We start from the raw sequence: 12,538 nt of genomic DNA on the forward strand, positions 1-12,538 counted from the left end.
GTCACATTACAGATTAGTTGTATCTAACTAGTATTTAATATGCTGTGATCACAATTTTCTATAATACTAAGTAAAGAAGCAGGGGTAAAAAGGGACTTGAAGTGTCTCTTTCATTTGTTTTTAGTGTTATTTAAGGATTTTTTTTTCCTTTCTTTATAAGCCTTTACTTTAAGAAGATGAAGATTTTCACTTTCTTCTCTGAAAGTCCTACACACAATAATGATCCAGAATTGTATCTCTTTCAATCTACTACTTGATTCTCTCCAGCTTATTCACTGTCTTATGTCAAAGTAGGCATTCGAAATCTAACTTCTCTAGGAAAGTTTATCATAAACATTCATGTTTTTAAACACTAGTGTTTAAGCTTTAGGTAGATAATGTTTTCAAAACTTAACAAAAGTTATTTTTCAATGTATGAAGTGTGATCTCTAATGATTTTTGCCAGTATTTTCCTTGAAAGTCTTTTTCTCTAAATATCAAAAAAATGGCTACTAAGATGCCCATTCCAAAATTTTTCTGAAATTCTCTGCTTCAGAACATTCCCTAAGGATTATATGAAATCAGAAGCTGAATTAATGGTTATGACAAGAAGCATTGTCTAATCATGCACTTTCAATCTTTATCATTTCTTTTTGATCCTTAATTCACTATCAATAATATCTCTAATTCATTCCCATTTTTTAAATTTTTCTACCATACTTGAAAAATTTATCTGTGATTTCTGATATGGAAGCCCCTCATATCACTTCTAAGTGGCAATTACAAGAATCAATGAATAATATGAATACAAGGAGTATCGAAGTGTTATCCCAACACACATTCACACTGCATTACTTCTAACATGGTTACATAATGAAAGGCATTGCTAGGGACATGGGAACAGCACTCCACAAAATATTTCTGGAAAGGAAGGTTTTACAATGTTCTTTCCCATACTGTAGTTTCTGTTTAAATGAACATCACTCATGCAAAGTATTTCATATTTTACAAGTTAAATAGCAGGGTTCATCTCTCACCCACTCAAAACTAGTAATTTATGGTGATTTCATTATTCTGTGTAATCTATTTGTAGAATCTAAGGAAACTCACCAGAGCATATTCAATAACTTCTCCTCCCACCTGAAGGAGAAGCTGCTGATGTGGGAAGCTGACATTTAGCTCAAAGTCTTGATCTCTGAGTTCAGTCACATTCAGAAAATCTGAACTTGGCAGAGAAAATAAGTCAATTTCAACCCTTATTGGCCCCTAGAGGTTAGACTCTGAAGTCACTTTGGCACAGCACTGTGCCTGGTTCTGTGGGCATTAAGTGAACTTGGTCAATACCCTGGGACCAAAACTTGTAATTACAGTCATTGTTCCTGCAGAGTATTTTTCTGTTGAGTTGGTTTAATGATTGCACCCAGTTACCTGGAATTTCACCTTATTACAGAAATGTATTCAACATGGATTCAGACCTTGAAGGTATGACCAAAATCATGAGAAAAGAAGCATAGATGATAAGCTCATTCACCCGTGCCTTAGTGAAAACATGAAATAATAAAATGCATGGAAGAAAACAGAGGCAAGGAGTAGAAACAAAATAAGTCACTATCAAAGAACAATGACTACGGCAGATGTGATGATATACACAATAGTAAATCACTTGGTCATGAAAAATGGAAGTCCTGTGATTTGTGAAGAAACAAACAAGGATGCTCGAAAATGAAATACAATCCTCTATACACAGACTCTAATTCCACACAAAAAGATATTCCATGGAATGGGAGAAAATATTTACACCACATATGACAAAAAGAATTAATATCCAAAACATAAATTATTCAACACTTTCAAGTGTTGGCGTGGATGCAGAGATGATGGAAATCTTTACATGTTCTTGGCAAAAATATAACTTGTGCCATCATTAAGGAATACTATGATTCTCAAGTAATTAAAATTAGTAATTCCATATGATCCAGTTATCCCATTTAATCAAGAAATACAAAAACACAAATTCAAAGAGATGTGCACCACCATGCTTACTGCAGTGTTATTAGCAATAGCTAAGACCTGGACACAACCTCAGTGCCCAGGGACAGATAAAGATGAGGTCAATGCACATGATGGATCCCACAGGTGTAAGTGGCTGGAATCCTGCCCTGATCACAACCTTTATGAGCCTCAGTATTTTACGTTCAGTGAAATGAGTCAGAGAAAGACAAACACCATATGATTTCTTGCATGTGTTATTTACAGAGAAAACAAAAACATGAACCATATAAAACAAAAGTAAACTTTAGGAGTAACTAATGCTTAGCAAAGGGAAGGGAGAATAGAAGTGGGTGACTCAGGTAAAAATGTGTCAATTATATGAAGGACAGAATTGGAATTTTGGTGCTAAACTTAATGTAGTATATACACAAGTTGATTTTTAATCATGCACATCTGAAATATTCATAATGTTATAATGCAGTGTGGTGTCCGTGAAGTGGATCTGAATATGTATTTTAAAAAAGATGTATAGAACTATAACACTGAAGACTCCTTATCATGGAGCAATTAATTTTTAAAGACATAAGTAAATGCAAAAAGTTTTTTGGTAACGGATTAGAAGATAATCTTTTTATTTTCCTGCTTAATCAATAAATTTAATGTTTTACAAACTGATTCAAATGCTTATATGGATATAGAAGGACTCTGAGAGGCATAGAAAGTCTGGAAGAAGAGAGTTGGAAAATTTAGAGTTAAACTTCAGTTATTAACAGAGTTCGATATTATTGGCATAAACCCATACATCAACTGAACAGAATAGAATCTCAAACACCTATATTATCATTTAATAAAACATAGGTGAAAATCATCAGGAAACAATATTTCTCAATTAATGACACTGGAATTCATTGAGGAAATCATTTCTCATTTAGAGATAACTGAATCCATTAGATATCATTTGAATAAAAGGAATCAAATTTTCCACCTCATATTTATTGCAAAACTAATTTTAGATTGGATTATTAAGCAAAGTATATAGCAGTAAAATGTTAATGATGATTGTTAACATTTTTGTCTTTTTTGTATTTTCGATGATACTATGCTTTTGATTTCATTTTAAATATATCAGTGTATTTTTATTTCTCAATCCTAAAAATTTGAATTTCTATTTATTCTAGGAAAAAATAGAAAAAAAAAATTCAATAATGTCTGTTGTTCTTGCCTTTAAAGCATGGAAATGGATGCAATGTGTTGGGAACTTTTATAAGCCCATGCCAGAATCTCTTTTTCTATCATTTATCATTCAATCCCTTCTTCATCATGTTTTATCACTGTGTTTCGTGAGCATATTTGGTGGAATTTCATATTTTCACATTTGAAACTTGTCTTTCAGTTCACTAATTCTGTCTTTACTTGAGATGATTAATCAACATTTATTTTACATTCTAATTACGACTCATTATACATCCTTAAGTATTTTCACCTATTTTTCAAATAGGCAAGGGAATGGTATGAACAGAGAGTTGCAGAGGGACCTCAGTGCATTGCTCCTGGAGGTGCTGAAGTTGATAGAGCAATCAGTGAGGTGCTGCATGGCCCATGGGTGCTGAGAGTCAGTGGTTCTTCTCAGTTCACACATACCATGTGACATTTTAACTCCTGTATAGTTAGGAAAAATGAGTCTAGAACCTAATATTTACTGTTTTCCATCATCCTGACAGGTATGATCAGGGAAGAGACTACATTATCTTTTTTTAAATTATGGCACATTTTCCCTAACACCTGGTTTTGTGGTGTGAGATATTAATCTACTCATTTTGCAGGGATAATTTTCATAGAGCTATATTGTGTGTCTGATAGAGGTTTCCCTATGCTCGTTTCTCAACTTAGCTCTAAATTCCTGGTTGCCTGGTTGGTTAGCCAGAAGTAACAATCTGTGTTCCACCTCTTTCTACTACTAACTAAGGGATCCAAGTCATGAATGAAAAGATAACTGGTCTGATCCTGAATATATTATGTTGAGGTTAAATTTACTTTGTGAAAAAGACGCACTTTGAAAATGCTGCCTGTAGGAAAATCACTACATTCAAATAAAGACTTCAAAATTTAGGGAAGAGCTGAACCTCCAGTTATAGATGGATGAAGCTCAAAGTAAGTAAATTTTAACATGCTTTTCTGTTTTTCTCAATACACAGAAATATCAGCTACATACATAAACCTGACACCTGCCCAGATCCTTGAATTGTTGACCTTGCAAATCATGGAAAATCCTCATCAAAATACTTAAAGTAATGTTCCTATACTTGCAGTGTAATTATTTTTGTTACTCAGATAGCCGAAACTTATGACACTTTAACATGACAACTTTCCCTATTTCCATTTCTTTATTAGCTTTAAATTTTTGGTTTACTGTTCTAAGATTGGTTCACCAAGGCTGAGAATCCAGTTAGCACCCTTCACCCTGGTCCTACTTAAAGGGCACAAGTAAAAAATTAAGATGCAGTTAGAACTGGTACTGAAGAAACTGTTCCAGGAAAAATGCAATTGTAAAAAAGCATTCTAGAAACTACTTTTGTGGACAAATCAGTAACTTCAAAGAAACAGACTTTTATATTTATGGCAGGGCTAAAAATTTCTGCTCCCACAAGATAAAGCATTAAATAGACAAAATATTAACAATCCCCCTATTTTCAACACATAGAAAACCTCAGCTAGTACATGAGATAGAACGCTGTCCAGATTGCAATGTGTCCATTGCAAATAAATCCCCCTGAGCAGTTCAAAGAACATGTAGCTTTTCTGACACTGATTCCTCCATCTTCATTGTTTCATAAACTTCCTAAATTATCACATCTCTCAATTTAAGCTAACAGCTTCCCAATATATTTTCAATTTCTATCCCAACTAAGAGTTAAAAGAAGGCCTCAACAAAAGAGTCAGGCTTTTCTTCTTTGGAAAACCTTTTTTACAGCTGCCATTATGGCTTTATTTCTCAGGCTATAGATCATTGGGTTGAGTGTTGGGGGCACAACTGTGTACATAATAGTGAGAAAAATGTCCAGTGCACTTGGAGAGTCAGAAGGTGGTTTGAGAAACTCAAAGACACCTGTCGAAATAAATAAAATGATGACAGCGAGGTGGGGAAGGCAAGTGGAAAATGCCTTTGCTCTGCCCTCAGCAGATGGCATTCTCAGGACAGTAGAGAATATCTGGATGTAGGACAGTCCAATAAAGGTGATGCAAAGAAATGCCATTAGCGACAAAAAGACACTGACCCCAAACTCGTTCATATACTCACTAGAACAAGAAAGTTTCAGGAGCTGAGGGATGTCACAGAAGAACTGGTGAATGATATGGGACCCACAGAAGTGAATGGAAAATGTGCCAGCTGTGTGCATGGCTCCAGTTATGACCCCACTGATCCAGACGCCTAAGACACCGTGGACGCATTTGCTGACATCCATGATGATTTCGTAGTGCAGTGGAAGGCAGATGGCCACATAGCGATCATAAGACATCACCGTGAGCATGAACAGCTCAGCAGAAGCACAGAGAGCAAAAGCAAAACACTGCACTATGCATTCCCCAAGGGAAATGTAGCCACTGTGCATGAATGTGTTGTAAATGGACCTTGGCACAGTCACGGAAATGTAGCACAGGTCCAGGAAGGAGAGATGTTTCAAGAAGAAATACATGGGTGAGTGGAGACTGTTGTCCTTGAAAGTTGTGGTGATAATGAGGATGTTGCCAGTTAAAGCCACCAGATATAAGACCAAAAACAGAGAAGCAAGTAAGATTTCTACCTCAGGCATGGCAGAAAATCCCATCAGAAGAAACCCACTCAGAGTGAAATTGGCCATAGTCCTGAATTTCTTAGTGATGTTGGCTGCAAGAGAAAATGGGATCCATTGAAAGAACATGTCTTACTGAACATAGTCACCTACCTTGAGTTCAATCAAGTTTGGCAAGAAGGGGCCTCCCCGGTGGCTCAGCGGTTGAGCGCTGGGCTGCGAAGCTGCCCGTAGCCTCTGAAGCACCAGTTCGATCCCCGGCCATCGGTGAGGGTCCCACATGGCGCACAGACCTCTCCTGCCACCTGCTGCTCCCCTCAGCAGTGTACTTCGGTCAGTCTGCCTGCTCTGCTCTCCCCTCTGGCTCTGGTGAATTCTCTCACCCTCCCGCGCTTCTGACTGTACCTGGTGCTTGTATAAATAAATCTTAAAAAAAAAAAAAAAAGATTTGGAAAGAAGTATTTGAAGAGATCACCACTTTGTCACAAATGTGAAGTAGTTCTGTGTACTAATAATAATTTCAAGCAATTTTAAAATACTTTACCTCTGTTATGGAAACATGGGTAAAGAAAAGTGTAAATTTTAGCATTGCCCATTTCAATCACTTTAATGTATGTAATAAAATTAATGAGATCTTTGAATTGCATAATTATATAAATGGAGCTATAAATATTTAATGTTGATTTATATTAAAATATTTTAAACAATCCAACAACCAAATTTATGAATGTTTCTTAGATTCCTGTCCTTTTTCATGAATCATTCTGCCTAATCATATACCATTCCATCTATATGGATTTATAATTCCAATTTAATGATTTTATTTTATGTAAGAGGAGGACAATTCAACTTTTCTTTTTTGCATATTCTTATTAAATGAAATTATGAAACATAAAATTCATAGCACCTATGCCATAATTTTGATACATATATTACCACTATCATTCACACAAAAGATCACAAAAATTCATCTGAAAAATGTTAATTTCCCAAAGGAAATGGAACAGAACAGATCTTTCCTAGTACATTTTCATGAGAAAATAACATCACTTATACACACAGGAAAAAATCTTTTACTCTGATTCTTAATTCAATAAAATATTGAATAACAATGAATTATAATTTTCCCCAACATATTAGTTAAGGTGCTAAAGGAAAATATTCAGTACTACTAATTCTAAAGTAAGATATCTGGCGGTATCATACATTGGAAGAGATGGGAATATGGACCCTAAAACCATGTACAGTGTTTTAAATCAATGTTATCTCAATATAATTAATACTATTAAAATATTAAATATGATAGTCATTTCATATAAGGAAAGAAAAAAAGGCTTAAATCATACAAGCAGTGTGGTCAAATTTCTGCATTTCTTTCAGAAAAGAGCTAATTATTTAATGAAAGCTTTGAAGCACTCTATATGTTAAACCATGCAATTTTATATCTAGATGACATTTTCAAAATTAGTATTTAGAAAACTATGTTCATTTAAAATTAGTGTTGCACTGTTTACAATAGCTAAGCTTTGGAAACAACCCAAATGCCCAAAAATAGATGACTGGATCAAGAAGATGTGGTACATATATACCATGGAATATTACTCAGCATTCAAAAAAGATAAACACATGCAATTTGCAGCAACATGGATGGCACTGGAAGGGATCATGCTCAGCGAAATAAGCCAAAAAGAAAAAGAAAAATACTGGATGGTCTCACTCATAGCAGGAATCTAGAAAACTTAAATAAGGGACCAGGAAAATGAATATAAGAAAGTGAAAATCAAAATCAACAAAAAACTATGAACCAGAGACACTTTTTGGGGGGTGGGGGGCGGGAGGGGAAGGATTGGGGTCAGAATGGGACGTTTGCAATTGTATGGGGGAATATAAAAATAAAATTTAATATTAAAAAAATAAATAAATAAATAAATAAATAAAATTAGTGTTGCAGTAAAAAATATTGGCAAATCCTACAAATATAACTGAGTAATTATTTTCAAATAATATTTTAAGTCATCTTCAAAATTATTGTATTATTTTTAATGGATCTGATCACTATTTAGATGACAAAATGTAAGATATATTATATGCACATTATATTCTGAAGAAATGTAAATATAGTGGGATGGAATAAGTAGAGAATAAAGAGCATAGGGAATAAAACAAAGAACAGCATAAATATTTATGAATGCAGAGGGAATGATTGTGTTATTATATTCTGTATTATAGATTTGTTGGCTGAGACACATATGAAAATTATCATCCTTTTTTAGTTTTTCAGTCTGAAATCCATGGATGTACCTATTGTAATTTTAAATTACCTATTGTAATTTACGAGGGTTATGGATGATTCTAGCATCTGTAACACACACATGTGTGCCTGTGTATATTTTTGTGTGTGTTCCACAGGACTATTAAAATACTGTTAAATTAAACCAAGTAATGTTTTATTTAGACAATTCTGAAGGGAGATGTAGGGGAAACGGTTTTCAGGCTTTTCTGCCCTCCCACCATTAGGATTGCCCTGCCTGATGGGGCACCTGCAGTTGTTACATTGTTGTCTTGTTTACTTCTGTGGGCTTTGGGAGGAGTATTGAGATAGTCACCAAGAGAAGCAGAAGCAGGAGAGAGGCAGGACAGAGGAGAAAAAGAAGGCCGGAGAAGCCCAGAATGAAGACTTGCCTGGGACCAGAAGGCCAGTAGCCCCCTGTGTGCTGTGTACCTGGTGGCTGCAATGCATGTAAAGCTCAATAAAAGCCTGGGAAAGCCGCCCAGGCTCCACGACTCTCCTTTACCGGGTCTCCTCGGATCCTAGATATCCTGCTCTGTGGCCTTCCTGCCACTACAGAGACTTTAAGAGGATACCTGATGAATCTAGAGATTATAATGGCACATTTACTCAACCAGGCATTGTCTCTTGAACCTTGATAGGTGATTATTTTTTATTTCTGTCTGTATATTTTACATCATTATTCATTTTTAAACAGTTTGCTTTCTCCTCTCAGGTGTAGTCCCCACCAGCAAGTCACCCATGAACCATCACCATGGTCTCTTGTGCTCTTCTTCTCACCCGTTTTAATTCCTCTCCCTCACCAACCCCTGCCGAATGGCTCTGATTTATAGTTGCCTGCTAGTTTTGTCTTTTTTTTTTTTTAAAGATTTATTTATTTATTAATACAAGCACTGGGTACAGTCAGAAGCATGGGAGGGTGAGAGAATTCACCAGAGCCAGAGCAGGGAGCAGAGCAGGCAGAAGGACCAAAGTACACTGCTGAGGGGAGCAGGGGGAGGCAGGAGAGGTCTGCGCGCCATGTGGGACCCTCCCCCGGTGGCCAGGGAGCAGCCGGGGATCGAACCGGCGCTGCAGAGGCTGCGGGCAGCTTCGCAACCCAGCGCTCAACCGCTGTGCCACCGGGGAGGCCCTAGTTATGTCTTTTTTCCCCTGATCCCGTATTTGATTCCCTATATTCCTCTTATAAGGTGAAGTTTCTGAAGGCGCCAAGAACTTCTATTTCTATGTATCTGGGAGAGGGGTGCTTATTTTTCTTTATGGAACACAACAACAATGGTATAGTCCATATATGTGAAAATATTATTTCGTTTACCCGGAAGTATTTTATTTGATCTTTCCATTAATTAAAATCTGCTATTGTTGATATTTTGTACACTGGCCATGTAGTGGAATTAAATGAAATTTTTGTTTTCATCTTGAAAACTTCACTTGTTTTCTACCACTTGAAAAATACTGTATAATTATTTTAACATTATATATGAATATATATATGTATAATTTACATGTTAAACCAATTGTCTATATGTTTGTGAGGGTGTAAAAAGAATTTTGTTACATTATTGGTTTTATATATATATATAAAAGAATATATATAAAAGAAATTTGTTACATTATGGGTTATATATATATAAAAGAATATATATAAAAGAATTTTGTATATATTTTGAACAAAAATTTTGTATATATTTTGAACAAGAATTTTGAAAAAAATTCTTTTTATACCCTCACAAACATATAGACAATTGGTTTAACATATAAATTATACATATATATTCATATATATTGTTAAAATAATTATACAGTATTTTTCAAGTGGTAGAAAAGACAAGTGAAGTTTTAAAGATGAAAACAAAAATTTCATTTAATTCCACTGCATGACCAGTGTATAAAATATTAACAATGGCAGATTTTAATTAATGGAAAGACCAAATAAAATACTTCCAGGTAAACGAAATAATATTTTCACATATATGGACTATACCATTGTTGTTCATTCCATAAAGAAAAATAAGCACCCCTCTCCCAGATACATAGAAATAGAAGTTCTTGGAGCCTCCAGAAACCTCACCTTATAGGAAGAATATAGGAATATATCTTATAGTTAATATGCTGTACCCATAAAATCTGTGATACCAACTGAAAAAGCAGGAAAAAAGAGAGACTTCAAGTGTCTCTTGTTGTTTTTTCAGAATTATTTCAGGATACTTTGCCTTTCTGTAAGAACTATCATTTTAAGTACAATCATAAAGATTGTCACTTATTATCGTCAATGAAATTCCTACTTTCAATGCAGATCCAGAATTTTTATTTTTCATTCCGTTATATTTTATTGTCTCCTACTTACTCTGGTCTGTATCAAAGGGGGGATTCAAAATCTAACATCTCAGGCCTCCCCAGTGGCGCAGTGGTTGAGCGCTGGGTTGCGAAGCTGCCTGCAGCCTCTACAGCGCCGGTTCAATCCCCGGCCACCAGGCGAGGGTCCCGCATGGCGCACAGACCTCTCCTGTCACCCGCTGCTCCCCTCAGCAGTGTACTTCGGTCAGTCTGCCTGCTCTGCTCTGACTCTGGTGAATTCTCTCACCCTCCCCTGCCTCTGACCGTACCCAGTGCTTGTATAAATAAATCTTTTAAAAAAATCTAAAATTTCTATCTCAGTGTTTAGTGAATGTTTATTTTTTTTATAAGATTTATTTATTTATTTATACAAGCACTGGGTACAGTCAGAAGCGCGGGAGGGTGAGAGAATTCACCAGAGCCAGAGCAGGGAGCAGAGCAGGCAGAAGGACCGAAGTACACTGCTGAGGGGAGCAGCGGGCGGCAGGAGAGGTCTGCGCGCCATGTGGGACCCTCCTCTGGTGGCGAGGGAACAGCCGGGGATACGGGCATCGCAGAGGCTGCGGGCAGCTTCCCAACCCAGTGCTCAACCGCTGTGTCACCAGGGAGGCCCTGTTTATGTTTTTAAACATTGATGTTTAAACTTTAGGAAGACAATGTTTTCAAAATATATCAAAAGCCCTTGTTCAATGTATTAAGTGTGACACATTTAATGATTTTTACCAGCTATTTTTCTTGCAAGTTCTTTTCTCTATATTTCTAAAAACTTAGCCACAAGCCACCCCATTCCAGATTTTTCTGAATTTTCTCTAGCTCAGAATTTTCCCTGAGAATTAAAAGAAATCAAAAGTCTGGCTGACTGGCTATGACATGACATAGTCTCTGGGCCTCCCTGGTGGTGCAAGGGGTTAAGTACAGCACTATGAAGCTATGCACAGCCTCTGCAACACGAGTTCAATGCCCTGCTGGCCAGGGAGCAATCCACATGGTGCAACAGACATTCTCCTATCTTGCTCACTTCTCGCCTCAGCAGTGTATTTCAGTCAGTCTGCCTGTTCTGCTCCCCACTCTGTCTCTGGTGAATCCTCTCACTCTTCGTACCTCTGGCCTGTACCCCAGTTCTTGTATGCATAAAATAAATAAATCTTTAAAGAAAAAGGACATAGTCTCTTACGCTTTTTTATTCTTTATCTATGATTTCTTTTCAATCTTTATTTTGTGAATTTGGAAAATGTGGTTATTTTTTTCTCTTTAAAATACTTGATCCAGTCTCAATTTTGAATTTTTCCCCATACTTGAGTAATTTACTTGTGATCTCTGATGTGGTAAGCATTTCAATTTGTCACATGTTAATGAATAATATGAATACAAGGAATATCATGTGTCCTCCCATCACACATTCACACTGAATTCCTTCTAAGATAGCTATATAATGAAAGGCATTGCTAGGGAGGTGGGAAATGCACCCCACTAAATATTTCTGGGAAGGAAGGAATTTACAATGTCCTCTCCAAGATTCTTAGCTTCATTTTAAACAATCAGAGCTCATACATAGTATTTCAGATTTAACAAGTTAAATGACAATGGTTGGTTCTCTCACCCACTCAAAATCAGTAACTTAATGGACTTTCCATTATTAGACTCTATGGACACTCACCACAGTATATTCAAGAATATCCTCCCTCCAACAGAAGAAGCTGTCAGTGTGAGCAGTTCACACTTAATTCAAAATCCTGATCTCCAAGATTTAATCACATTCTGAAAAGTGTTAACTGCGGAGAAAAAATAAGTCCATTTCAATTCTTCTTTGGCCACTGGTGATTAAGCAACGAAATCTCTTTGGCACAAGCAGAGTTTGTGGGTGCTGTGGGTATTCTGTGTTGTTGACCAATACCCTGGGGCCATAACTTGCAATTACATTCGTTGTTCCTCAGTATTTTTCTATTGAGTTGATTTACTGATTACACTGAGTTACCTGGAATTTCAACTTATTTACAAAGATGCACTCAATATGGATTAAAATCTTGAAGCTAATTCCTGAAATCTTAATATCTAGGGGAAAAAACATAGACCATAAATTCACTGACGTGTATTTTATTGATAACTTGAATCTATGAAATACATGGTAGTCAGAAGAAAGGAAAGAAAT

General features: G+C 36.1%; 1 protein-coding gene across 1 annotated transcript; it reads right to left on the bottom strand.

Annotated features, from left to right (window-relative positions):
• Window positions 1-4,907: 4,907 nt before the first annotated feature.
• Window positions 4,908-5,831, bottom strand: LOC119251047 (olfactory receptor 14J1-like). Its single transcript, XM_037518554.1, has one exon. It carries the CDS (start codon window positions 5,829-5,831, stop codon window positions 4,908-4,910), a length of 924 nt encoding a protein of 307 aa, XP_037374451.1.
• Window positions 5,832-12,538: the final 6,707 nt, after the last annotated feature.

Source organism: Talpa occidentalis, unplaced genomic scaffold, assembly GCF_014898055.3.
Source record: "Talpa occidentalis isolate TD23 unplaced genomic scaffold, MPIMG_talOcc4v2.1 talOcc4.2, whole genome shotgun sequence".
Taxonomy (NCBI): domain Eukaryota; kingdom Metazoa; phylum Chordata; class Mammalia; order Eulipotyphla; family Talpidae; genus Talpa; species Talpa occidentalis.

What these genes read in the sequence shown, in the direction of transcription:
- LOC119251047 (XM_037518554.1), bottom strand. Translation starts at nt 5,831, where the DNA reads ATGGCCAATTTCACTCTGAGTGGGTTTCTTCTGATGGGATTTTCTGCC.